Source organism: Vombatus ursinus, unplaced genomic scaffold, assembly GCF_900497805.2.
Source record: "Vombatus ursinus unplaced genomic scaffold, bare-nosed wombat genome assembly UNPS02014821.1, whole genome shotgun sequence".
Classification (NCBI taxonomy): Eukaryota; Metazoa; Chordata; class Mammalia; order Diprotodontia; family Vombatidae; genus Vombatus; species Vombatus ursinus.
Genome location: NW_020954599.1, coordinates 47024346 through 47050742, shown reverse-complemented (window position 1 = coordinate 47050742; position 26397 = coordinate 47024346). Strand labels below are relative to the sequence as shown.

The following is a 26397-nucleotide window of genomic DNA, read 5'->3' as shown; positions in this document are numbered from 1 at the left end:
TCTCGCTCTGTGTGCGTGTGTGTGTGAGTGTGTGTGTGTGTGTGTGTCTGTCTGTTTCCCTTTCTATCTCCCCTGCCTCTGCCTCTCTAACTCTTTCTCCCACCACTTTTCCTAAGTGCTAATTTGGTTACATCCCCCCACCCAAAATGAACTGATTTCTTGTTTCGTTAGCATTATCATCAATGAAATTGCATATCATTTTTTAAGAGCTTTATGATTTATCACTTATTCATGAATAAGTTGTTTAGACACTAGCTAATAGTCAAAAGCCATCTGTTAAATATACTTCTTATTGCAATGTAGTCAGTATAGAACCTGTTCAATATTATCACTTTCCTGCATTTATTGGCTACTCTAGCTTTTTAAAATTTTGCTCGAGCATGATAGATCTTGCTTACCTGTATTTTATCTCTGTGTAAGTCTTTATGGTTCAAGTGTGTTTCTTATAAACAAGTATCATTGGATATTACATTCTAATACATTTTTATTTTTTTTCTTACACTTGGTAAGTGAGTTAACTTCATTCACATTTATGGATATAATCATTAGTTGCATATTTCTCTTTCTCCTATTCTCTCACTCCCTTTTCTTTCTTTGCTCCTTGCTGTCAATTTACAAAGAAAAAGAAGATGCTGGCAAGAGAGTGTTCTCAGCACCAATATTCTGTGCTTAATATTGTCAACTTCTCCTCCCATTGCCTTGGTTCTCTCTTCTCCTCACCCAGACCAAAAGATCAGGTTCTTAGAATTCATTTTCTTTTACTTCCTGTTTGTCATTCCCTTCTCTGAGCTAATAGTTTGTTTCTCTCATGATTAATGTCTTACTGAATTAGCTCTCCCATTTTAATCATCCCCTTCTCCTTACCCTTTTCCCTAGAGATGAACATATTGCTACACTAAAGTCTTTGTGTTCACATATGCATTCTTCCCTTCAATAGTTTGTTCATATGAAAGTGAAATTCAAGTGCTACCAACTCCCTCTACTCTTTACTCATTTGAATATACTTCTCCTTGTCTCCATTAATTTTGCAAGGTAATAACTCCCCTCCCACATTATGCCTCCTTTCTTTCCTAGCACACCCATTTTTACCTCTCAATTCCCTTTCTTCTCCCTCCCAAGTCCACTCTAATTTTATAGTCTTGGTAATCCCTGATGACATTAAAATATTGAGAAAATGCTTAGATTTTCTTATCTTCCATCAGAATGGGAAAACTCCATCCTCATATAGTCCCTTCTGATTGCTTGTTTATATTTACCTTTTTGTGTTTCTCTTTTCATGTGTATTTATATTTCAAAGTTATTGATAATTTATGGCCTTTTCATCAAGAATGCTTGAATATCCTCTATTTCATTAAAAATCCAATTGCCCCCTTAGTATTCAAGATTCGGTTTTACTGAATAAGTTATTCTCAGCTATAAGCCAACATCTTTTTGCCTTTTGGGAATATCATAGTCTATGTTCTCCAATCCTTTGTAGGAATTTTGTATTCATATTTCTGAGTAAATATTTTCCCTCAAGAGAAACTAAGATCCTCTTAGTTTTATCTTTATATTGGCCATGCCTGGAACAGAATAGTTCCTTGATATATATATATATATATATATATATATATATATATATATATATATATATATGTGTGTGTGTGTGTGTGTGTGTGTGTGTGTGTGTGTGTGTATGTGTGTGTGTGTATAAATATATATAAACATAATATATATTTAAATATATATTTAATATATAATTTTTAATATATAATTATATGTATTATTTATATATAATAATATGTAAAATATATATGAAATATAATATATATTAAATTAGTCAATGAATAAATCAGATTTGTTTTTGTCCCTTTGCTTTAGGCAAGAGGGTTAGTATAACATGATATTCTTTATGATCTTTATAACTATGGGCATTTTAAGAGATTTGAGACAAATAAATGACTTTAGAAATCAGGCAAATCTTGATAACTTAAAGTATTTCATATTGCATATCTATTTGGTGGCAAAGGGGCAAGATAAAGTAAAAACTTACCTCTTGGAACCCAGGACTCCTAAGGATGAAATCTAAGATTGCTGTCAAGGGGAAGTGGGTATAATGGCTGGAATATTTGTGACTTCCATCTTGAGAACATGTTTGGGAAGGATGTACTCTTTAACCTGTCTAAAGCTAATCACTCAGCTAAAATATTCTCCATGAAGTTAGGTTATCTACTTCTCAATTCTGAATTAATTGCTCTAAAACCATCAGAATTATCTGCTTTTTCCTTAAATATTTCCTGAGAAATTTATGCCATCCTATATTTCCTTAGAAAATGTATTGTATTGTCCCAAAGTCTTGTAGACTATAATAATTATACATTTGTATTCAGGTTATTCTGTTCCCCTTCTTTGTTTATCCACATGATTGAACTAAGGAGATTTATTTTAGAATATCTTGGTGGGTGACAGGAATGGAAACACTGACCATTTCATGACTGGATAAAATAACAAGAGAAGTAGCTCACTTTACCGATGCATGTGAGCACCTGTTTTGCAATTTGTCATCTTAGTTACCTGGGGCAGTGAGAGTTTAAATGACACACCAAGGATTACTCAGCCAATATGTATTGCTGGTAAGACACAAAACTTGGTCTTCTTGACTTCAAGGCCATCTCTATATGCACTACATATACATACTACTGGCTTCATTGTGAAATATACAATTCATTCAAGATTCAAATAGCACAGAGTTGATACCAATCCCTCCATTCAGAATTAAAACATTTAGACTTGACTTTTTTCTTCAGGTATATAACCATTTTTTTTCTTCTTTCTAGGCAAGGGTGAACATGGGAAGCCTTATCCTCTCACTGAAGAAGATCATGATGATTCAGCTTACAGAGAAAATGGCTTCAATATTTTTGTGAGCAACAACATTGCTTTGGAGAGATCACTGCCAGATATTCGTCATGCTAAGTATGTAACAACACATTTCACACTCAATAAGGTTATCTTTAGAAATGTATTTCATTCTAGAAACTCTCATCCTATTAAACTTTGTTTTAGTAATTTATCAATGTGTATCAGGGGGTGGGGAAGATTTTGGTCTTTAAAATGTTGAGGATTAAATTTTTAAAAATATATAAATTCAATAAAGTTAATTTCAGAATATATAAAATTTGATTTACTGGAATGTTTCTTGTATGAGATAACTATTCCCTCTGATATTTATCCAGTATTTAAATCACTTGTTCAGAATCAGACAAATAGTATGTATCAAAGACAGACTTTTAACTCAGTCTTAATAACGTGGTACAGTGAAAAGAGCACTGGCGGTGGTATGTAGAAGGATTTAGGATTTATAAGCACTTTTACTTCTCTAAAAGAAGTGAGCAAGGAACCAAATCTATTGGTTATATGGTAGGAGGCAGCACTGTGTTGTGGAAAGAGCACTGTCTTGAGACAGCATTTGAAACCCAGAAGACTTGGGTTCAAATCCTGTCTCTAACACTGTCTTTGTGACCTCTATCAACCTGCATCTTCCTCATTTGTAAAATTAGGGCATTGGATGACAAGATGTTTAAGGCTGTTTTCAGATTCACCTGTGGTCCTATGCATGCCATCAGAATTTCAGGAAGCAACTAGTTGTCCTACAAAACCTACATTATTGTGTTTTTTTTTTCTTTATGAAAACTGCTCTGGGTTATCTGCTTAATTCTTAACAATAAAAAAATAGAATGCCAATATACATCATCTTGAAAGGCAACTTTTTTTTTATTTTTATATTCCTCACATTATTCTTAAAATATCTATTAATTCCATCAAATAATGTCTAGTCTCAGATGGGATTTAGTGATAGCTAAAGAAAATGAAGTTCTGAGGATCTAAGTGTTTATTTTTTATTTTTAACTCAGAAATTTCAAGATTTAACTAAATGTAACATGCTCCTGCATAATCCACTGATATCACATAGAGTGGGCTGTGAAAAAACAATGTCTATGGCATTTCTGGCCTACTGAGAATCAATCAACAAACCTTTATTAATCACCTACTATGTGTGAGAAACTATGCTAAGCATTGGGGCAAAAGACAGTCTCTATCCTTAAAGATCTCACAATCTAATGAAGATGAAGATGAGATGAAGACTTGAGGTTGCTCAATTGTAAAAATAGAGAAAAAGTGGCTAAATAGCATTTTGTAGCAAAAGATCCAAGCAAGTCTGTAAGCCCAGTAGGAGTTACCAATAAAAGAGATGTATTCTGGGGGTGGGAAAACTAAAGCAATCTACTGCTCTATTGGCATGTTGAGAGTAATGGCCTTACCGTAGTTCCAAAGTGAAAATCTCTATCTCTACCTTTAGTCCTATTCCAGTCTGCCTTTTCTAGAGTTTTGGTTCATTATTCAAGTATTTTTACTTTTTCAGTTCCCTCACTTTTGACTAGATCCTTTCCCTCAAAAACAAATATGACTGCTTCCTTTAGCATCAAAAAACAAAAACCTTTCTACAATTCTTCTACTCCCTCAAATGAAGACAATACCTCTTCCCCCTTCACTTTCATTTGGCAGTCTCATTATATATATATACCTTTTGAATTTATTTTCTCATCAAGAACTCAGAAACAAACAAAAAAAAACCCTTTAGATTTAAAAATACTAAGTTTAAGAGTATTTCAGAGACCACAAAATTCAACCTGTACCTGAACAAAAAAACTCATGACAAGTGATTATCCAATATCTACTTGAAAACTTCCTATGGGATAGAACTAATTACCCCTAAGATAGTTTATTCCAATTTTGATCAGCTCTAATTATTTTTAAGAGTTTTTTCCCCCTTCGTTATCTCAGTCAATTAAGGATTTCATCAGTGGAGTTACCTACACTTGTCCTTCATATCACAACTAATCTATGCCTTTTCACCATCCAATGAAACTTGTGTCCCTTTGCTTCCATAAATCTTCCCCAGGAAGACTACAAAATGCTGTGGAGACTTTATTTTAAGTCTCTTAATATTTCTTGGATGCTCCATCTGCTCTCTGGTACTCTTTTCTCATTACATAACTAAGCCACAGATATTTTCAGCCAGGTATCTCTTTGATAACATGTGTGCCTTATATACAAAATCATCATAAATAATATGCTACAATCTTTGTGTATATATTCAAAATACAAAAGTTACTTGCACTTAAATAGAAAGCTCCTTCATAGGCTCTCCTGTGAAAGCTAAATAAACATTATTAGTTTTGGTATTTTCATGTCTCCAAACGTAACATGAAATCTTATTTCATGAAGCATATAGTTATTTTATATTCCTATGTTCATTATAAATATTGATTTTAAAAATACCATTAAAGTAATCATTGTATTAGGTGGCACAGTAGATAGATAATTTTGTCTAGAGTCAGTAAAACTTGAATTCAAATATGACATCAAACACTCATTAAATGTATGAGCCTGAACAAGTCACTTGAGTGCTATCTTCCTCAGTTTCCTCAACTGTAAAGTTGAGATAATAATAGTGCTTACCTCACAAGATTAAAAGAAAAAAAAAAGCCATGAAAGTAATTGTTGTGCTAGCTAGCACAGTGAATCAAAAAATTTGCCTGGAGACAGAAGAATGGTTGATTAGACCAAATCTAAACTGTATAATGGTCCATGGTTGATGAAATCCAATTGTGAGGCCATTAAAAAATTTGTATTAGTGCTATGTGAAAGAAGGAAAGCTATCAAAGGTATGGAAAAATCTTGTACCATGTTATCTAGAAAAGACAAGTGAGAGAATATTAGGAATCAGTGACTTATAAGGCTCTATAAAAATTTACAAGAAAAATGTACACATTCAGATAATACTTGATGAAGATATAAAAAGGGATCTGGTATATAGCAAACTATATCTTTACAATCAAACAATTTTCTTAAAGATATTTTTAAAATTGATTTTTTAAAAGCCATTATGTTCATAAAAGAAGGCTCTCTGTCCACAAATTGTCTTCTATGCATATGGAAAATGGTACAAGTTTTCTTGAAAGACATGTGCCTAAGAAGATGACTTTTGTATGCCTAAGGTAATAGCTTTAGTCATAGAAACTGTTTTGTGTAGATTCAGAAGAATTCCCAATAGATTATTAGGACCTGAAGGTATGTCTCAGTGTGGATGATATTATGTAATGGTGTCAAGCTTCTGAACATTGAAGTGCCTCTTAAGCAAAATTCATAATCAATAAGAAGTTTCAGTGTAGATATCCACAAAAAAATACCAAGTATTCAATAGGAATCAAGAATGTCTTTGTCTACATTGTGATACTCAAATGAAAAGATAACTTATAAACTTGGTATACCTGGGACTCAACCAGGATATGGACAATGAACTGTGTCCCAAGATGAATAGAGGAGGACAGTGGATTGGATTGCATTTGAGAAATGATGCAGTCATTTTAATGGCTCCAAGGATTCTTCCAGAACACAAAGGAACATTTTGCTCACCCTGTTCTTCTGGTGATACAATATGACTCTCAATCATAGTGTATCACAATCTCCTAAGAATTAAAGTTGAGTATAAAATAGAGAAAATGGTGTGAGCAAGAATAAAAATGTTACAAGTGAGAAATTGTGCAAGAGAAATGGCATACAGGATGTGATCTGAGACATATGAGAGGAAGAAAAAGTTTAGTTGAAATGGTATCAAGAATGATGGATGACCGCCATCCTTTCTACTAGCATCCATGTCGTGTCAAGATACTCAAGGTGGATGAACTGCCTGTGGATGATTGATGGGAACGATTGAACAAGATTTGCACAGACTAAATATCTTGAATGAGTCGTGATCTGCATCATGAGAAGGTCTTCCTATATAGATGAGATCATTGATCTATCAAAGGAAGTTGAAATCTGCCCCTTTGTGACACCCTTCATTGCTCCTAGTTCTAATCTCTGGAGACAAGCAGAATAAGTTTAATTTCTTCTACTTGTTAGAACTTCAATACATTGAAGATTATTATTAATTACATGTTATCATATAATGCCTTACCTCCAACCACTTTAAAGTTTTTTTTTCCCCCAGGCTAAATACATTTGGTTCCTTCAAACAATAGTTTTATGCAATGTTCTCTATTCTTTTATAATCTTGCATTGTGTCTTCTGGACACTCTTCACCTTGGTTATATTCTTCCTGAAATATGGCTCTTCACGCAATTTGCTTCATCCTTACTACTCTGCTGAAGCTATTATTTGCAAAAAGATACCTTATTAGCAAATAACATGACTTTTTCTGTCCTCATTCTTCATTAATTCTCTGAGCATTTGCTGTGGAAAGCCATACTCTTCTTGATATATTCACCTCACTTGATTTTTGAGGCACTTCTGTCACAGTTGTCCCTTTTTTTTCTTTCTAATTACCTTTATATGTCTCCATTGCTAGCTCTTTATTATCTTTCTACCCTATAAACATAGGTATCTTCCAAGATCTTTTCCTTGACCTTTTTATCTTCTTTTTTATGGTAATACTAAGATTACAGGTTTATAGCTAAAATATTTTGGTCAAAGACACTGAGACCTAGAGAAGTTATTTTTTTCAAAGGCCACAGATGTAGGAGGTAGCAAAGCTGGTATATGAATTCATATCTTGTGACTTCAACAGCAAAGCTCATTTCAGTAAACCATGCTGCCTCCATATTGTCTTCAATATTCATAATTTACAATATCCAATTAGTAGATTTGGTGTTGATGCTACTGCTGCTGCTGTTATTATTACTTATTACTGTTTCTTATTACTGTTTTAGTCACGTCTGACTCTTTGGGATCCCATTTGGGGTTTTCTTGGCAAAATAATGGAGTGGTATGTCATTTCCTTCTCCAGCTCATTTTACAGATGAGGAAACTGAGGTGAGCAAAGTAAAGTGTCTTGCCCGGGGTCACACTGTGTCTAATCTGGGATAAGAACCAGGGTCTTCCAGACTCCAGTCCCAGTGGTTTATCCACTGTACTACCTTGCTGCATAGAGATACTACTAACTCTCAAACTTCTATTTGCATTGCCAATCACTAGATAGAAATATAATCACATCTTCAAACTACTTTCAATATCTGTCCCAATTGACTTCCCACCAGATCCTGAAAATTAGTTTGCCCCAAAAATGAACTCAACACTTTCTCCTTCTTTGTTGGTATGAACAACTTCCCAAGTTGGCATGAACAAGTTCCCTAAGCCTAAAACTAAACACGTTTTCGTCTTCCTTCTTCCTCATTTCCATGTCCATTTAGTCATGAGATACGTACACGATACATGTCAAATATCTTCCCTGTTTTCCAATATGACTTTAACAACTTTAAATTAGGTACGTATTTTTCTTTCTCAAATAATTGTAATAGCCTCCTAAAGCATCTACTTGCCTCCATTATCTCCTGTCTGTAACTTATTTTTCATATTTCTGCATGAATAATCTTATAATTCACAACTATCATCTGTGGCTCTCCTTTTTTTTATATTTTTAAATAAATTTATTTATTTTTAGTTTTCAACATTTACTCCCACAAGATTTTGAGTTCCAAATTTTCACCCTATCACACCCTTCCCCCCTCACCCCAAGATGGCATGCATTCTGAATACCCCTTCCGCTAGTCAGCCTTCCCTTCTATCTCTCCCCCCTTCTCTTATCCCCTTCCCCTTCTATTTTCCTGTAGGACAGGATAGATTTCTGCACCCCATTTCCTGTATTTCTTATTTCACAGTGGCATGTGAAAACATTTTTTTAAATATGTGTTTTTAAAACTTTGGGTTCCAAATTTTCTCCCTTCCTCCCTCCCTACCCATGCTCATTGAAAAGACAAGCAACTCAATTTAGGTTATACATGTGCAGTTATGCAAAATACTTCCATAGAAGACACACTGTGAAAAACTAACTCTATTTCCCTTAATCCTATCCTGCCTCTCCATTTATTCTATTCTTTCTTTTGACCCTGTCCCTCCTCAGAAGTATTGTTTCTGATTATCCTTTTTCCCAGTCTTCTCTCCTCTCTATCGTCCCCCTATTCTCTTACCCCTTCCTACCCCCCTATTTTCCTGTAGGGTAAGACAGATTTCCACACCCAATTGAATGTGTATATTATTCCCTCCTTAAGTCAAATCCTATGAGAATAAGATTCATTCATTCCCTCTCACCTTCCCCCATTTTCCCTCCACTGTAAGAGCCTTTACTTTTCTGTTTTTTTTTGTGGGATAATTTACCCCATTCTACATCTCCCTTTCTCCTTTGCCTAGTACTTTCCTCTCTCACCCCTTAATTTTATTCTCCAGATATGACCCCTTCGTTTTCAACTCACTCTGTGCCCTCTATCTATCTATCTATATCTATATATACATACATATAATTTTTTCCCCTCCAACTACCCTGATACTGACAAAGGTCTCATGAGTTACAAATATCATCTTTCCATGCAGGAATGTAAACAGTTCAACCTTAATAAGTCTCTTATGATTTCTCTTTCTTGTTTACCTCTTTATATTCCACTTGAGTCTTCTATTAGAAAGTCAAATTTTCTATTCAGCTCTGGCCTTTTCATCAAGAATGCTTGAAAGTCCTCTATTTCACTGAATGACCATTTTTTTCCCCTGAAGAATTATACTCAGTTTTGCTGGGTAGGTGTTTCTTGGTTGTAATCCTATCTCCTTTGCTCTCCGGAATATTATATTCCATGCCCTGCGGTCTCTTAATTTAGAAGCAGCTAAATCTTGTGTTATCCTGATTGTGTTTCCACAATACTTGAATTGTTTCTTTCTGGCTGCTTGTAATATTTTCTCCTTGACCTGGCAACTCTGGAATTTGGCTACAACATTCCTAGGAGTTTTCCTTTGGGGATCTTTTTCAGGAGGAGATCAGTGGATTCTTTCAATTTCTATTTTCCTTCCGGTTCTTAAATATCAGGACAGTTTTCCTTGATCATTTCTTGAAAGATGATGTATAGACTCTTTTGTTGATCATGGCTTTCAGATAGTCCAATAATTTTTAAATTCTCTCTCCTGGATCTATTTTCCAGGTCAGTTGTTTTTCCAATGAGATATTTCACATTGTTTTCTAATTTTTCATTCTTTTGGATTTGTTTTACACTGTCTTGATTTCTCATAAAGTCACTAGCTTCCAATTACTCTATTCTAATTTTTAAGTATTTTCTTCAGTAATCTTTTGGACTTCCTTTTCCATTTGGTCAATTTTGCTTTTTAGGGCATTCTTTTCTTCATTGGCTTTTTGAACCTCTTTTGCCATTTGGGTTAGGCTATTTTTTAAGGTGTTATTTTCTTCCGTAATTTTTTGGGTTCCCTTTAGCAAGCTGTTGACTTGTTTTTCATGATTTTCTTGCATCACTCTCAGTTTTTCCTCTACTTCTCTTACTTGCTTCTCAAAATCCCTTTTGAGCTCTTCAAAGGCCTGGGACTGATTCATATTTTTCTTGGAGGCTTTGGATGTAGGATCTTTGGCTTTGCTGTCTTCTTCTGGTTGTATTTTTGATCTTCTTTGTTACCAAAGTAAGATAATAAAGTCTGACTCTTAGTCTGCTTACTCATGATCCCAGCCAATTACTTGAGATTTAAACTCTTTGCTAAGATCAGAGTCTGCTTCCAGTGTGGAGAATGTACTGTCCCATGCTTCAGGGGTTTATACAGCTGATACTTCTAGGGACCTGTAAATTTTCAGTTCTTCCAAGGTGGTATGATAAGGGGCGAGGTGTTTCCTCTCCACCACCACAACAAGCTCCACTACAACAGCATTCCTCCTCATCCCAGGACCTACCCACAGAACTGTGACCCAGATCCAAGCGCAGACAAAGCAAGAGATTCCTACCTCAGCACTGGCAAAGAGATCCCTGCAATTCCCCCCTGATCAGCCACTTGATTCCCCCTCAGTCTGTAGGCTGGAAGCTCAAGAGGTAGCTGCTGCACTAGGGGTGGCTGAAACCTAGCTTCTACCACTCACCGCAGTCACAGACTTTTTCCACTGACCTTTTAAGTTCTCTTTGGCTTTCATGGGTTGAGAAGTCTGGAAATTGCCACAGGTGCCTGTGATTCAGTCCTCTGAGGCCTGTCCAGGTTTGCTGCGACCTGTGTGCCCACTCCACACTGTGCTTCTTTCCCTGCCTGGCGCAATATACCTTTCTGGTCAACCATCCAGATTGTCTTGGGCTGGAAATTTGTTTCACTCTGTCTTTTTGTGGGTTCTGCTGCTTTAGAATTTGTTTAAAGCCATTTTTTTTAATTTGGAAGGGTTTGGGGAGAGCTCAAGCAAGTCACTGCTTTCACTCCGCCATCTTGGCTCCACCCCCCCCCCATCTGTTGCCCTTCTAATCAAAGATTTCAGACCAACCAGTTGCCTAATGAATGAAACATAAATTCCTAATCCTGAAAGTTGAGTGTCTCAACAAACTGGTTTGCCTGAATTTCAATACTTATTTCATAGTATTCTCTTTCACATAGTTCACATTATGTCCAAATTGCACCACTCACTGTCCTCATTTGTTTTCTCAACTTCTCTCATTATTTTGTCTTTGTTGAAGTTCATTTGCTCTGCATTTCTGGAAATGTGTCCATTTTGTTCTTCTCTATCTCTCAAAATTCTTCCCATCCTCACGTTGGTTTAACAAATCATCTTGTGTAAAAAATCCTATATCTTTATAGTAAAATTGTTTTAAAATTCCTTTTAATATTTGCTTTTTTATTTTTGTTTCTTTCTTATTTAATATTTTATTTTCCCCAGTTAGAGATAAAAAGAATTTTAGCATTCATTTTTAAAACTTTGAGTTCCAAGTTCTCTCACTCCCTCCCCACTAATGCCCCCCTCATTGAGAAGGCAAGTAATTTAATATAGGTTATACACATATAGTCATGCAAAACATATCCACAATAGTCATGTTGTGAAAGAAAACACAGAGAAAAAAACTTAAGAAAAATAGAGTAAAAACAATATGCTTTAGTCTATATTCAGACACCATCAGTTCTTTCTCTGGGGATGGATGGCATTTTTCGACATAAGTCCTTTAGAGCTGTCTTGGATCACTCTCTTGCTGAGAATAACTATGTCTTTCACAGCTAATCATCTTACAATAATGCCGTTACTTTGTACATCAGCCCATGCAAATCTTTCCAGATATTTCTGAGAGCATCCTGATCATCATTTCTTACACTACAATTAGGATTCCATCATAATTAGATAACACAACTTGTTCAGTCACTTCCCAATTGATGGACATCCCCTCAATTTCTAATTCTTTGTGCCTAGTAAAGAGCTACTATAAATATTTCTATACATATAGGTCCTTTTCCTTTTCTTTTTTTTTATTTCTTTTGAGATACATATATGGTCATGGTATTGCTAGGTCAAGGAGTATGCATGGTTTTATAGCCTTTTGGGCATAGTTCCAAATGGCTCTACAGAATGATTGAATCAGTTTACAACCCCACCAATGGTGCATTAATGTCTCATTTTCCCCACATCCCCTCCAACATTCATCATCTTTCTTTTCTTTCCTATTAGCCAATCTAATAGGTACAAGGCAGTACCTCAGAATTATTTTACTTTATATTTCTCCAATCAATAGTTAGAGTATTTTATATGGCTAAAGATAGCTTTGATTACTTGATCTGAAAACTCATCATAACTTCTGATCATTTATCAATTGGAGAATGGCTCTTATTTTTATAAATTTGACTTAGTTCTCTATATATGTGAGAAATGAGGTCTTTATCAGTGAAACTTGCTTCCAATTTTTTTCACAATTACTGTTGCTAACTGTATTTTCCTCCATCCTATCCCCCCACCCTGCTTTATTCTATTCTTTCTCTACTTTTAACCTATCCCTCCTCAAAAGTGTTTTGTTTCTGACTACCCTCTCTCCCAATCTGCCCTCCCTTCTATCACCACACCCTTCTGTTACCCACTTCCCTTACTTTCCTGTAGGTTAAGATAGATTTCTATACCCAATGGTGTGTGACTGTTATTCCCTCTTTGAGCCAATTCTGTGAAGAGTAAGGTTCACTCTCCCTGCTTCACCTCCCCCCTCTTCTCCTCCACTGTAAAAGCCTTTTCTTGCTTCTTTTATGTGAGATAATTTACACCATTCTATCTGTCCATTTTTCTTTCTCCCAGTACATTCCTCTCTCAATCCTTAATGCTATTTTTAGATATCATCCCTTCATATTCAACACACACTTGTGCCTTCCTCTCTCAATCCTTAATGCTATTTTTAAATATCATCCCTTCATATCCAACTCACACCTGTGTGTGTGTGTGTGTGTGTGTGTGCATATTCCTTCTAACTGTCCTAATAATGTAATGAGAAAGTTCTTATGAGTTATAAATATCATCTTCCTATGTAGGAATGTAAATGGTTTAACCTTATTAAGTCTGTTATGATTTCCCTGTCCTGTTTACTCTTTTATGTTTCTCTTGAGTCTTGTATTTAAAGGGAAATTTTCTATTCAACTCATCTTTTCATCAAGAATGCTTGAAAGTCTTCTATCTCATTGAATATTCATTTTTTCTCCTTAAGGATTATATTTAGTTTTTCTGGGTAGATGATTCTTCGTTGTAATGCTGGCACCTTTGCCTTCTGGAATATCATATCCCAAACCCTAAGATCCTTTAATATAGATACTGCTAAATCTTGTGTTATCCTGACTGTGGTGCCATGCTACTTGAATTGTTTCCTTCTGCTGCTTGCAATATTTTCTTCTTGAATTGGGAACTCTGGAATTTGGCTGTAATATTCCTAAGGGTTTTCATTTTGGTATCTCTTTAAAGAGATAATCAGTAGATTCTTTCAATTCCTATTTTATCTTCTGGTTCTGGAATATCAGGGCAGTTTTCCTTGAAAATTTCTTGAAAGATGATGTCTAGGCTCTTTCTTTTATCATGGTTTTCATGTAGTCCAACTCTTCTGGATCTATATTCTACATCAATTGTTTTTCCAATGAGATATTTTACATTTTCTTCTATTTTTTTTATTCCTCTAGGGATTTTATTGTTTCTTAATTTCTCATAAAGTCATTAGCTTCCATTTGTTCCATTCTAATTTTTAAGGAATTATGTTCTTCCATGAGCTTTTGGAACTCCTTCTCCATTTGGTCAATTCTGCTTTTTAAGACATTCTTCTCCTTATTGACTTTTTGTACCTCTTTTACTAGAACTTGGTCTAGACTGTTTTTTCAGGTGCTATTTTCTTTAGTATTTTTGCTGTCTCCTTTACCAAGCTCTTGTTTCATTTTTAAATGATTTTCTTGCATTACTCTCATTTCTCTTTCCAATTTTTCCTCTAACTTTCTTACTTGATTTTCAAAATCATTTTTGTGCTCTTGGTAATAATGTCCTGACACCAATTCATATTTTTCTTGGAGGCTTTGGATGTAGGAGCTTTGACTTTGTTGTCTTCTTCTGGTTGTATGTGTTCATCTTCCTTTTTGTCATTGTAACTTTGAATAGTCAGATATTTGTTCTGTTGTTTGCTCATTTTCCCAGCCTATTAGTTGACTTTTAATTCTTTGTTAAAGTAGGACTCTGCTTCTAGGGTGGAGTGTATACTGTCCCAAGTTTCAGAGGTTTTGTACAGTTGATACTTCTAGGTAGCTGTAAGTTTTCAGTTCTTTCAGGGTGGTATGATCAAAGGATTACTACTCTCCTGTCCCATGCTCTGCTCTGTGAGTGACCACAAACATTCTTTTCTGCTCTGGAACTGAGAGAAGAGTTATCCCTCACTGTGGCCACAAGCTCTGCTGTGTTAATGCTCTTACTCACTCTGGGGCTGCCACTCAGGACTATGACCCAAATCTGAGTATGGGCAAAGCAACAAGAGTCCTGCCTCAGTGCTAGCAAAAAAAGGCCCTTTATAATCTCCTTCTGACCAGTAGTTTTTGACCCCTATACTGTCTATGGGCTGAAAGCTCCAAGAGCAGCCACTGCCACTGCAAATTTAGTGGCTTCCAAGGCCTGTTCCTGGTTTGCTGTGGCTGTTAATGTGCTAGTGCAGCCTGTGATGGACTGAGCTCCACTCTCACCCAGGTGTGACAGACCTGTTGTGCTGACCTTTTAAGTTATCTTTGCTATCTGTGGGCTAAGAGGTCTGGAAACTACCACTAGTACCACTAATTCAGTCACCCTGAGGTCTGCTCTGGGTTTGCTGGGTCTGCACTGGTGTGTCCTGCACTAGACTGGGCTCCTCTCTCACCCTGGTGCAACAGATCTTTCCTGTCAACTTTCCATGTTGTCTTGGGCTAGAAATTTGTTTTACTCTGTCTTTTTGTGAATTCTGCTGCTCTAAAATTTGTTTAGAGTAATTTTAAAGGCATTTGGAGGAGTTTGGGGAGAGTTCAGGCAGTCTTTGACTTTATTCTGCCATCTTGGCACTGCCTCCCCCATGTTAACTTTTTTTTGAAGGCATTAAGCTTATTAAGGTAGGATTTCCATATACAAGTTGTCTCCCATGCTTGATTAAAAAAAATACAAGATTTCTTGAAAGATTTCCCTGATGCCACTGCATACAAATTTTATTCTTAAAATTTCATATAGCACTTGGCCTGAACCTCTCCCAAGAACTTATTACATTCTTCCTTATGTGTGAAAAATCATATTTTCCCTTCCTTTCCCCATTAGACTATTGAATGAAGTTTTTGCCTTACTTTTTTCTTTGCATCCCTATCGCCTACAAAAGCCACTTATACAGGTTAGTTATTTATTAAAATTTCATCCAATTGAATATACTTTCTCTTTGTCAAATCTTATAAGGAGTCTTGTGTTTAAATTTGGGGTCATATTTTAAGAAGAGCATTAGAAAGCTGAATCCCTTTCAGCACAGTCTTACAGAAACTTAGGATTTGAAGGAAATTGAGGATTCATTTATTCCAAGTCTACTCTTTCCCATTGTTCTCATTCTGACTCTGTGTCAAACATGTAAATGATCATAGTTCTTGACTGGACAAGGTTTCATGGGAACTGCAGCAATTGTACCAACACATATTCCGAAGGATCCTGATTACCAACTCAAAATTACCCTAATTTCTGCTCTCAGTTAGGAAATTCTTCAGCCTAGGTATTTTACTGATAAGTGACCAATGGAATTTACCCACCAGATCTGGGTCTGATTAAAAATGTTGCCACCAATATCTGGCATCAATTCCCTCTTCTCAACTAAGCCCATTTTTAAGGTATAAAACTTCTCTCCTCAGACTACTTGTATGTACACTTCACAAAGATCTCTGCCATGGTAGAAATCTCCCTCTTCACATGAGCAATAGTGTAAATAGTGTGCTTTGTTTTTATATGTTTGCTTTACTACATAGTAATAAAACATATGATGGTACTAGCTTCATTAGTACCAATTTCCTATAAATCCTGAAACCAGAGTCTTTGTTCTAAACTGAGCCATAAAGTATCTATCAAACATGTAATTGGCTTACTGGGCAAGTAGTAAGATACCTAATATAGATGTTTGGGTTGAAACTTGATCTCTATTTGTTAAGGAGTTCCTGTTTTAGGTGTACAGGTTGGGCTAAATGATGTCTGAAAGTCATTTCCAAATTTATAACATTATCTTTTTTTTAACTTTAACTGTACCATCTCTCTCATTTGATAAATTGAAATCAAATTAAGAGCATTATATTTTTACCTGCCTCCTAATCTAGTTGAAAATGGCATCTAGTAGGCCTTTAATAAATACTTCTTGAATAAAGGAATAATATGTATTCCTTTATCTAACTTCATATGTCAACACAACAGTAGAAACAACATAAAATTCAAGTAGAGAAAAGTCTAGTAAGTAAATACCATTGTCAACATAGAACAAGAGGCACCTTTGTTTCCTTTCCATAGCACCAGAACATTGTTGAGAAGTGTTAACTTAGAGGAAATGTCCTTTCCCATGCAGTGACTGTGGGGCTCCAATAATCAAGTATTGGAACTTGGTGTTCACTGTTTTAGTTGTAACAGAAGCTCTCACTACATTGTAATTCTAAACCTGTGCTAACACTGCATTTTTGTTCTGAGTTTCTAAAGTCAATAATTTAATTGAAAATTTGATATGGATGTTACCAAGTATGTAGGTGTCATTTAATTTGAAAGGTGCCAAAATGCTGTGAACATTCATTCAGTTATTTGGTGCCACTCCATTATACCCTCAATGGAGGCATTGACCAGAATGTTTCAGAGGCATCTGGTCCCAAGAGCTTTGTAGATTGTAAAAGGTAGAAATAAGAAGGAGTAGGTATGGAGAATGAGTTCAAATAATAACTGGAAGTTAGATTAAATAATATAAGGCTCAGGGGAACCCCTTTAAAACCTAAAGACTCCTTTAACCCCAAAGAGAAAGTAATCAATTACGATATATTTCTGTGTTGTTTACATTTCATCTTTTAATTAACTTGAAAAGAAAAAAAAAGGGTTACAGGTTTTCTCAAAAGACTTTAAATGAATTTGCATTTCCCAGCATAGATCTGCATAGGATTAATTTGAAGAAAAAATTCATTTTTCCTTAAAGTGAATGTTTTAGATATTTTGTTTATGCCTTGTGGCTGCCCAAATTATCCCCAGGTCACCAGACATTATCTACAGTAATTCCCACAAGCCAAGAACATTTCCAGTTATGTGGAATTTTAATACATAATTGCACAGCATCAAAGATGCATTAAATTATATTTGTTGGCATGATAAATTTCGTCTGAGAACTGCCCCCTCCCACCTCAAATTTGTGATCATGTGGAGCAAACTACTGATGGAAACACTGAAGAAAATCACCAGAGTCCAAAGACTAAAATGTCGATTTTCCTTCTCAATATATCTACCAGCAATTTAACCACTGAGGCCATTACATTTCTTGGGACTTTGCCAAGAGTTAGATATTTTCTAGGTTCATTTGAATAAAATGAAATGGAGACAATTTTAAGTTGTATAATCACTTAGGCATTTATTTCAGCAAAAAATAAATCTAAAAGTCTCCGATATTCTAGGATTTTTCTGGCAATAAAAGTCATCAAACTAGTTTGTAACTTCCATATGTACCTCCTTGCCCCAACCTTGCTTAGAAATTTGGGGAAAATTTTTGTCTATTTCAGGAATTTTGTCACTTCATCTGTCTGGGTTTCTTCAAACTTTTCAGCAGTTGATGCAGAAGCATGCTACAAGGTTGTTTTTTTTTCCATTCCTGATGAATTTGTGTTCCTAGAGATTTTAACTCATTTAATGAAATTAAATTATCTTTAATTCTCTCTCCATTTTTTTTACCAATTTCCTGTCAATTAACTGCATTAATTTTTCCATTAAATCTTCCATTTCCAGTTTGAAGATAATTTTAATTTTCCTTGATGAAAAAAAATATAACAAAATGTAACAAAAATAAAACTCAGACTACTTAGTATTTTTGGCCAACCTCAGCCTATTCCAGGATTCAGTCATGTTGACACTATTCTCACAGATGAATGTGACTCATTTTAAATTATCTTTCCTCCTTCCATTTTTGTACAAGTCATTTTGTTAGAGAGCTCCATGTGTAGCAACATATTTTCTGTTTAAATGCCTTTCCCATTTCTTCTGCATCACAATCTTTCATTAATGAGTTGCTACATTCATTTCTTGACAGACTCCCTAACCCTTTTGAACAGTCTTCCTTTTACAAGTCCTGGGCCATAATATCAAGCCTAGCTGCCCCATGAACTTTTTGAGATTTCTTTTCTGAAGGTTATAGGGTCTACTGTACCTACATTTCCACTTGATTTTCAATAACTTTATATATGGTTGCAAGTCATGCAAAACAATTCCATTATAGTCATGTTGTGAAAAACTAAGTATATTTCCCTTAATCCTATCCTGTCCCCCATTTATTCTATTCTCTCTTTTGACACTGTCCCTCCTTAAAAGTGTTTCCTTCTGATTACCACCTCCCCAATCTTCCCTCTCTTCTATCATGCCCCTGCTCTTTTGTCCCCTTCTCCACTATTTTCCTGTAGGTTAAGATAGATTTCCATACCCAATTGAGTATGCATGTTATTCCCTTCTTAAGCCAAATCCAATGAGAATAAGATTCCCTCCTTCCCTCTCATATTCTCCCATTTCCCATCCCTATAAAAACTTTTTCTTGTCTGTTTTATATGAGATAATTTAACCCATTCCAACTCTCCTTTTCTCCTTCTCTCAGTATAATCCTCTCTCACCCCTTAATTTTATTCTCTAGATATCACCCCTTCATCTTCAACTCACCCCATGCTTTCTATTTATCTATCTGTCTATATATACATGCATATAAGTTTTTTCCCCTCCAACTATCCTAATACTGACAAAGGTCTCATGAGTTACAAATATCATCTCTCCATGCAGGAATGTAAACAGTTCAACCTTAATAAGTCTCTTACGATTTCTCTTTCCTGTTTACTTTTTCATGTTTCTCTTGAGTCTTGTATTTGAAAGTCAAATTTTCTGTTCAGCTCTGGTCTTTTAAGCAAAAATACTTGAAAGTCCTCTATTTCACTCAATATCTATTTTTTCCCCTGAAGGATTATACTCAGTTTTGCTGTGTAGATGATTCTTGGCTTTAATTCTATCACCTTTGCCCTCCAAAATATCATAGAAGCTTCTAAATCTTGTGTTATCCCGATTGTGTTTCAACAATACTTGAATTGTTTTGTTTTATTTTTTTTTTCTGGCTGCTTCCAATATTATCTCCTTGATCTGAGAACTTTAGAATTTGACTACAATATTCCTAGGAGTTTTACTTTGGGGATCTCTTTCAGGAGGTGATCAGTGGATTCTTTCAATTTCCATTTTACCCTCTTCTTCTAAAGTATCAGGACAGTTTTCCTTGATAATTTCTTGAAAGATAATGTCTAGGATCTTTTTTTGATCATGGTTTTCAGATATTCCAATAATTTTTAAATTCTCTCTCCTGGATCTATTTTCCAGGTCAGTTGTTTTTCCAACAAGATATTTCACCTTGTTTTCTATTTTTTCATTGTTTTGGTTTTGTTTTACAATGTTTGATTTCTCATAAACTCACTAGCTTCCAATTGCTCTATTCTAATATTTAAGGAAGTATTTTCTTCAGTGAGCTTTTGGACTTCCTTTTCCATTTGGCCAATTCTGCTTTTTAAGGCCTTCTTCTCCCCATTGGCTTTTTGACCTCTTTTCCCATTTGGGTTAGACTATTTTTAAGGTGTTATTTCCTTCAATATTTTGGGGGTCTCCTTTAGCAAACTGTTGACTTGTTTTTCATGATTTTCTTGCATCACTCTCATTTCTGATCCCAATTTTTCTCTACTTCTCTTACTTGCTTCTTAAAATCCTTTTTGAACTCTTCCATGGTCTGGGATCAATTCATATTTTTCTTGGAGGCTTTGGATATAGATGCTTTGACTTTGTTGTCTTCTTCTGGTTGTATTTTTTTATCTTCTTTGTCACCAAAGAAAGGTTCTGTGGTCTGATTTTTTGCACAGTTTGCTCATGATTCCAGCCAATTACTTGAGCTATAACTCTTTGTTAAGGTAGGGGAGTGCTTCCAGTGTGGAGAATGTACTGTTCCAAGCTTCAGGGGTTTTGTGTAGCTATTTTCAGAGATACTTCTAGGGACCTGTAAATTTTCAGTTCTTCCAAGGTAGTATGATAAGGGGCAAGGTGTTTACTCCTTTCCTGGCTTGTGCTCTGGTCTATGAGTGACCACAAGCACTCTTTTCTGCCTTGGAAATTGTGAGGAGAATTTCTTCTCCACCACCACTATAAGCTCCACCATGCCAGTACTCTTTCTTGCCCCAGGACCACCACCCAGAACTGTAACACAGATTCAAGCAAAGTCAAAGCAAGAAAATCCTGCCTCAGCACCAGCAAAGTGATCTCTGATCAACCACTGGATTCTCCCTCTGTCTGTGGGCAGAGAGCTCTGGAAGCTGCCACCCTGGGGCTGTGCTGGGACTGGGGGCTGGGAGGGAGCTTCTCTCTCTTCTCTCTCATAGTGGTCACAGACTTTTCCTACTGACCTTTAAAGTTTTCTTTGGTGTTCGTGGGTTGAGAAGTCTGGAGACTGCCACAGTTGCCCATGATTCAGTCCTCTGAGGCCTGCTCCTGCTTCACTGAGGCCTGTTTTGCCTGCATGCCCACACTAAACTGTGTTCCTCTCCCTGCTCGGCATGATAAACCTTTCCATTCAATCATTCAGGTTGTCTTGGGCTAGAAATTTGTTTCACTCTGTCTTTTTGTAGGTTCTGCTGTTTTAGATTTTGTTTAGAGCCATTTTTTTTACAGGTATTTGGAGGGGTTTGGGAGAGAGCTCAAGAAAGTCATTGTTTTTACTCTACCATCTTAGCTCTGCCCCCAGGGAATGTCCTTTTAAAGAAGACACTGAAATGGGGGCACATACAAAGCAGAGAGAAATTGCATGGATGAATGTAACCTGGATATAATTCTGGTCAATGAGCAAGGGAAATATCTCCCAATATGCCTTCTAGGCCAGAAGAAATGTCTCTGCTGGCTCTGAAATGCTTTACTACCTAGCCAATGAATTATTGTTAATTATCATCTCCAGCAAACCTTCAGATAATGTTCAACCATAGTTGATTCTCATATGAATGACATCAGAGTGTTCTCAAATGAATGAGGATAGCTTAAAAGTACCTGAAGTTGGTACAAATAACTGTCTCAGTATGTGAATTCTTCCTTTTTACATGGAGCTATGTATGAACTGTCTTACTGACCCTGCTCCAATTCCTTCAATATCCATGGGTAATCTGTTTTTGAATGAGGGCTACTTATTTAATCACCTAGCTTGCTTATTTCAGAATTCCCATAGATTTCTTCATTTCTGGATATCTGCATGGGGTTTTACATATTCCAGATAGCTTAACCCAGTGATATTATTTTTGTTACTCTGACATTACTAAATCTTGACTCACTGATGACCAGATGAATAATGTAACTGTGTGATGAGCTTTTATAGACAAAGAATCTGATATCCTTTCTACTTCTCAGTGAAGGTTGTAGGGCTTTTGGCTTGAAGAGTGAGTCAGTGTAAAACTCCATACACAAAGTTAGCACCTGTGTAAGAAAAACTTAGGTACATCACCATATTGACTACTCTTTAGTGTCAAATTGAATACTACTTGAACTTTCACTGGAATTTGCATTGCATTGATTCATGAATAAAATTACTGAAAAGTAACTTCTTTAAAGAAATAATTAAAAACTGAATAGTGGTGAATAACAACAAAAAAAGAGTAACCCCTTCCCTAGTCCAACCCACATATATATATATATATATATTTCCTGTCCAAACTAATTTAATTGTTCTATCAAGTGGCAAAAGAAATTACCAGCTATCACCACTTTATCAAGCCCAACTTACAAGGCAAAATTAGAACAAAAAAAAAACCCAGCATGACTGAAACTGGGCATTGAAAATTGAATACTCTGACAGTGAAACAATTACTATGTAAATTGTTTGGAAATGGCTTATACTAGTATTTTCTGTAGTATGCTTGTCACTAGTTTGATGTCATATGGACATTTTATTCCCCTCACTTATAAGATAAAGATAAAATAAAAGATAAGTTTCAGCAACATGTTTTATTAAGAGAATGTGATGTGCCAAAAAAAAAAGTTTACAAATTCTAAATTTATTTTTCCTCAACACTCCTGAGTATGTAGGATTCTTCTGTAAGGATAAAATAAAATTTGAGGAAAATTTTTTTATGATCACTTATCTACTCTCATAGTTGACTTCCTAAAACATGCAGCCAGCAAGCTCCATTGATTTCAACTTTTTCTCTGCTGTTATCCATCAACAAAGGCACTTTGCAAGGCTATACATAAGACTAGGGAGCTGAAAATCTGGGAGTTAGCCAAGGTCTGACACTAGTGTCTCTTAATGTTCATAAAATATAGTTAATACTGTAACCACTGGGTCAAACAAATTGCAACTTTTATGGATTGGCCTTTCTCTACAAGCTGACTGAAATAGAGCTGGACTTGCCTTTCTTTTTCATCATTTCAGAGGTTCATTTTATGCAGGGTATAGTGTTCTGCCTATTACAGAACTACAAAGACATTAAAGCTCAAAATGCAGACTGTTAAAATAAGTTCTTGATATCAATAGTTGCCTGTTAATTCTCATGGAGCAGCAATAATTGAGTCAACTTCGTGTTGTAGTAAAATGAGGAATTGGGTGCCACTTTTCATATTGGGTAATGGGGCATATTTAAAATAAATCTTGTTCTCATTTTGAGAAAAAATATTTTCTACATGTGGATTTTATGAATATAATTAGATGATGGGGAAATATTATAATACACTTGATTATAGAAGTTATCTCACAAGCACATAGTTCAGTGCTTTGCATACATCTGATTTCCTCAGAAAGAGAAACTCCTAGTGTGGGAATGAACTGTATTACAAATTGCAGGACTTCTATGACTTGGCAGATAGGACCTAAAGCAATGCATGAGGTTCATAGAACTTAAGTGATTACCCAGGATCACAGTATCAGATGTTGAATTACAACCCAGGTTTTTTTTTCAGTCTCAGGCTAGCATACTGTATGCTCTATATGAAGTTGGTGTTCTCTCTCTCCCTCTCTCTCTCTCTCTCTCTCTCTCTCTCTCTCTCTCTCTCTCTCTCTTTCCTTGTGTGTGTGCATGTGTGTATAACATATATATGAGAGTGTGTGTGTATACACACACATATATATGTAATTACCGACACAAATAAATATCTATCTACATATACACATCTATCTATCTATAGTAGATGCATACTAAATGTTTATTCAATTGAATCAAGTTGGTAGCTCTTTTTGAGGAATAATAATCACATCTATTCTTGTTTAAATCTTCACTCAACACTCATTGATCACCTACTGTGTACCATGCAAAAGACACAGAGCTATTGCAACTTAGAATATAGTGGACAAAACAAGGTCAAGACACATTCATATCCAGAGCTATAAATTCAATTCCTTACCTAAATTCTAAGTCCAAACATTTCTTCTAAAATAATTGACTTAAAAAAGCAAATGTATTTCTAGAAGCATTCTAATTGAACCAAATATTTAGAGAAGATTTATTTGAATAGTAAATTAAACTCATAGAGAAGGAGTTTTAAAAATAAACTAACATATTACTACATAATGCTAATTAAACATTTGTCTTTTAGTTTGTTTATAGTATTGAGCCATAATGATTATCTAGTAAGGAATTTGGGAAAGTATCATACAAATATAGCTAGTTGTAACCAATTTTTCAATTCTATTATGTTTAACAAATGTTTATTAAGTACCCACACAGATATATGACCAACAGCATCCTCTGGAATAAAAAAAATAATAAATATCTGTTCTGTCTGTGAAAATAGCTTCCTCTTTTTTTCTCCTCCTCTTTTTCTTCTTCCATTTCCTCTTCTTCATTTGCTTCCTCTTCTTCCTCCTTTTTTCCCTTCTTCTTCCCAGTGACTATGCTAAGTCCTTTACAATAATTATTTTACTTAATCATCACCACAACCTTAGATGTCAAGTGCTATTACTATGCCCATTTTACAGATGAGGAAATTGAGGCAGAAAGAGGTTAAGTGATTTGCCATGAGTCACAGAGCTAGCACATGTATCAGACCAAATATGAAATCACCTTTTCTTGATTCCAGTCCAGCATGTTATGTTTATATTTTAATGAAGGTGTAGTTAAGGCTTGTCTAAAGTCTACTACAAGTTCATCTCTCTCTTTCTTTCTCTGTTGTTCCCTTTATAAAATTTATTTTTAATTTTTTTCTTTTTTTCTCAATTACATGTAAAAGTAATTTTAACATTAATATATGTTTAAAAAATTTTTGAGTTCCAAATCCATTCCCTCCATCCCTGTACTCTCCCCTCCTTGAGAAGGCAAGCAATTTTATATAGGTTATACATATGCAGTCAAACAAAACATATTTCCATGTTAGCTATATAGCAAAAGAAAATATACCAAAACAAAAGAAAACAAAAATAAAGAAAAAGGAAAAGAAAAGAAATTTTAAAAAATGCTTGATCTACATTCAAACTCTATCAGGAGATAAATAGCATTTTTTATCATACATCCTTTGGAATTGTCTTTAATCGTTGTATTGCTGAGAATAGCTATCACTCACAGTTGATCATATCATATTGATGTTACTTTGTATAATGTTCTGGTTCAGCTCACTTCAAATTTCATCAGTTCATTTAAGTCTTTCTAGTTTTTTTTTTTTTTTCCGGAAGCATCCCGATCATAATTTCTTATACCATGATAGTATTCCATCACAATCATATTCTACAATTTGTTTGGCCATTTCCCAATTGATGGGCATCCCCTCAATTCCAAAAGACCTCAATTCAAAAAATTCATGAAAAGACATTGTTCTTATCTTATGCCATTTATAAAATGAGGAAATACATGTATTCTTATAAATTTGGCTCAGTTCTCTATATCTTTTTAGAAATAAATCCTTTATCAGAGCAATTGTCATAAAAATATTTTCCCAGTTCCCTGTTTTTGGTTTTTTGTTTTTTTGTTTTTTTTTTAAATCTTGGCTTTATTGGTTTAGTTTGTTTGTTTTTTTTGAAAAAAATATAACTTCTTGGCTTAGATTCTTAAAATCTAGCCAATAGCTCTCTAACATTCAGACTCCTTAAGAGTCTGACCAATATGATGAATGTTCTAATAAACCTTGTCTTTGACTGAAAAAAAAGAAAAAATGTTTAAATATAATCAAAATTATCTATTTTATATTGTGTAATGCTCTCTGTCTCTTGTTTTGGTCCCAAATTCTTCCCTTATTCATAAATATGACAAGTAAAATATTCCATGCTTCCCTAATTTACTTATGATATCAATCTTTATGCATAAATCATGTACCCATTTTGACCTTATACTGTGTTTATACCTGTTGGTTTATATCTAGTTTCTGACAAATGTTGATCCATACCTAGTTTCTGACAAATATTGGTCCTTTTCAATCTCTTTTTCTCCCTCTCATATAAGTGATAAAGTGTCCAAGGGCTCTTAGATAATCCCCATCCTTTAGATCCCTCTTTCCATTATTTTGACCAGCCATTAAGTCTGTATCCTCTTTTATGCTGACTTAAAAAGGAAGGTTTATGTGAAGAAATGAATTAATACCTTTTTAAAAATAATTTTATATTCTTAGATAACTTTTTTTTTGAAGTTGCATTTTAAGAGAAATGTTGTAGCACTTCCTTTAGGAACTTATGTCTTTTATTTATGTTTTTGCTAGCCATGAAATAATGGGAAGCTCAAGAAAGTCAAACTAAGGGATACACAAAGCTCATTGGGAATGCTAACTTTTTTTGTTTAAATAAAAATGATTGGGGCAGGTAGGTAGTGCAGTGGATAGAACAACAGCCCTGGATTCAGGAGGACCTAAGTTCAAATCTAGACTCAGACACATAA

General features: G+C 35.0%; 1 protein-coding gene across 1 annotated transcript in view; it reads left to right on the top strand.

The window, feature by feature from the left end:
- GALNTL6 (polypeptide N-acetylgalactosaminyltransferase like 6) overlaps positions 1-26397 on the top strand; it is a 959075-nt gene that overhangs the window by 88373 nt on the left and 844305 nt on the right. The window contains exon 3 of the mRNA XM_027837462.1: positions 2817-2955. Within this exon, the coding sequence (XP_027693263.1) occupies positions 2817-2955 (139 nt within the window). The remainder of the gene's footprint in view (positions 1-2816; positions 2956-26397) is intronic.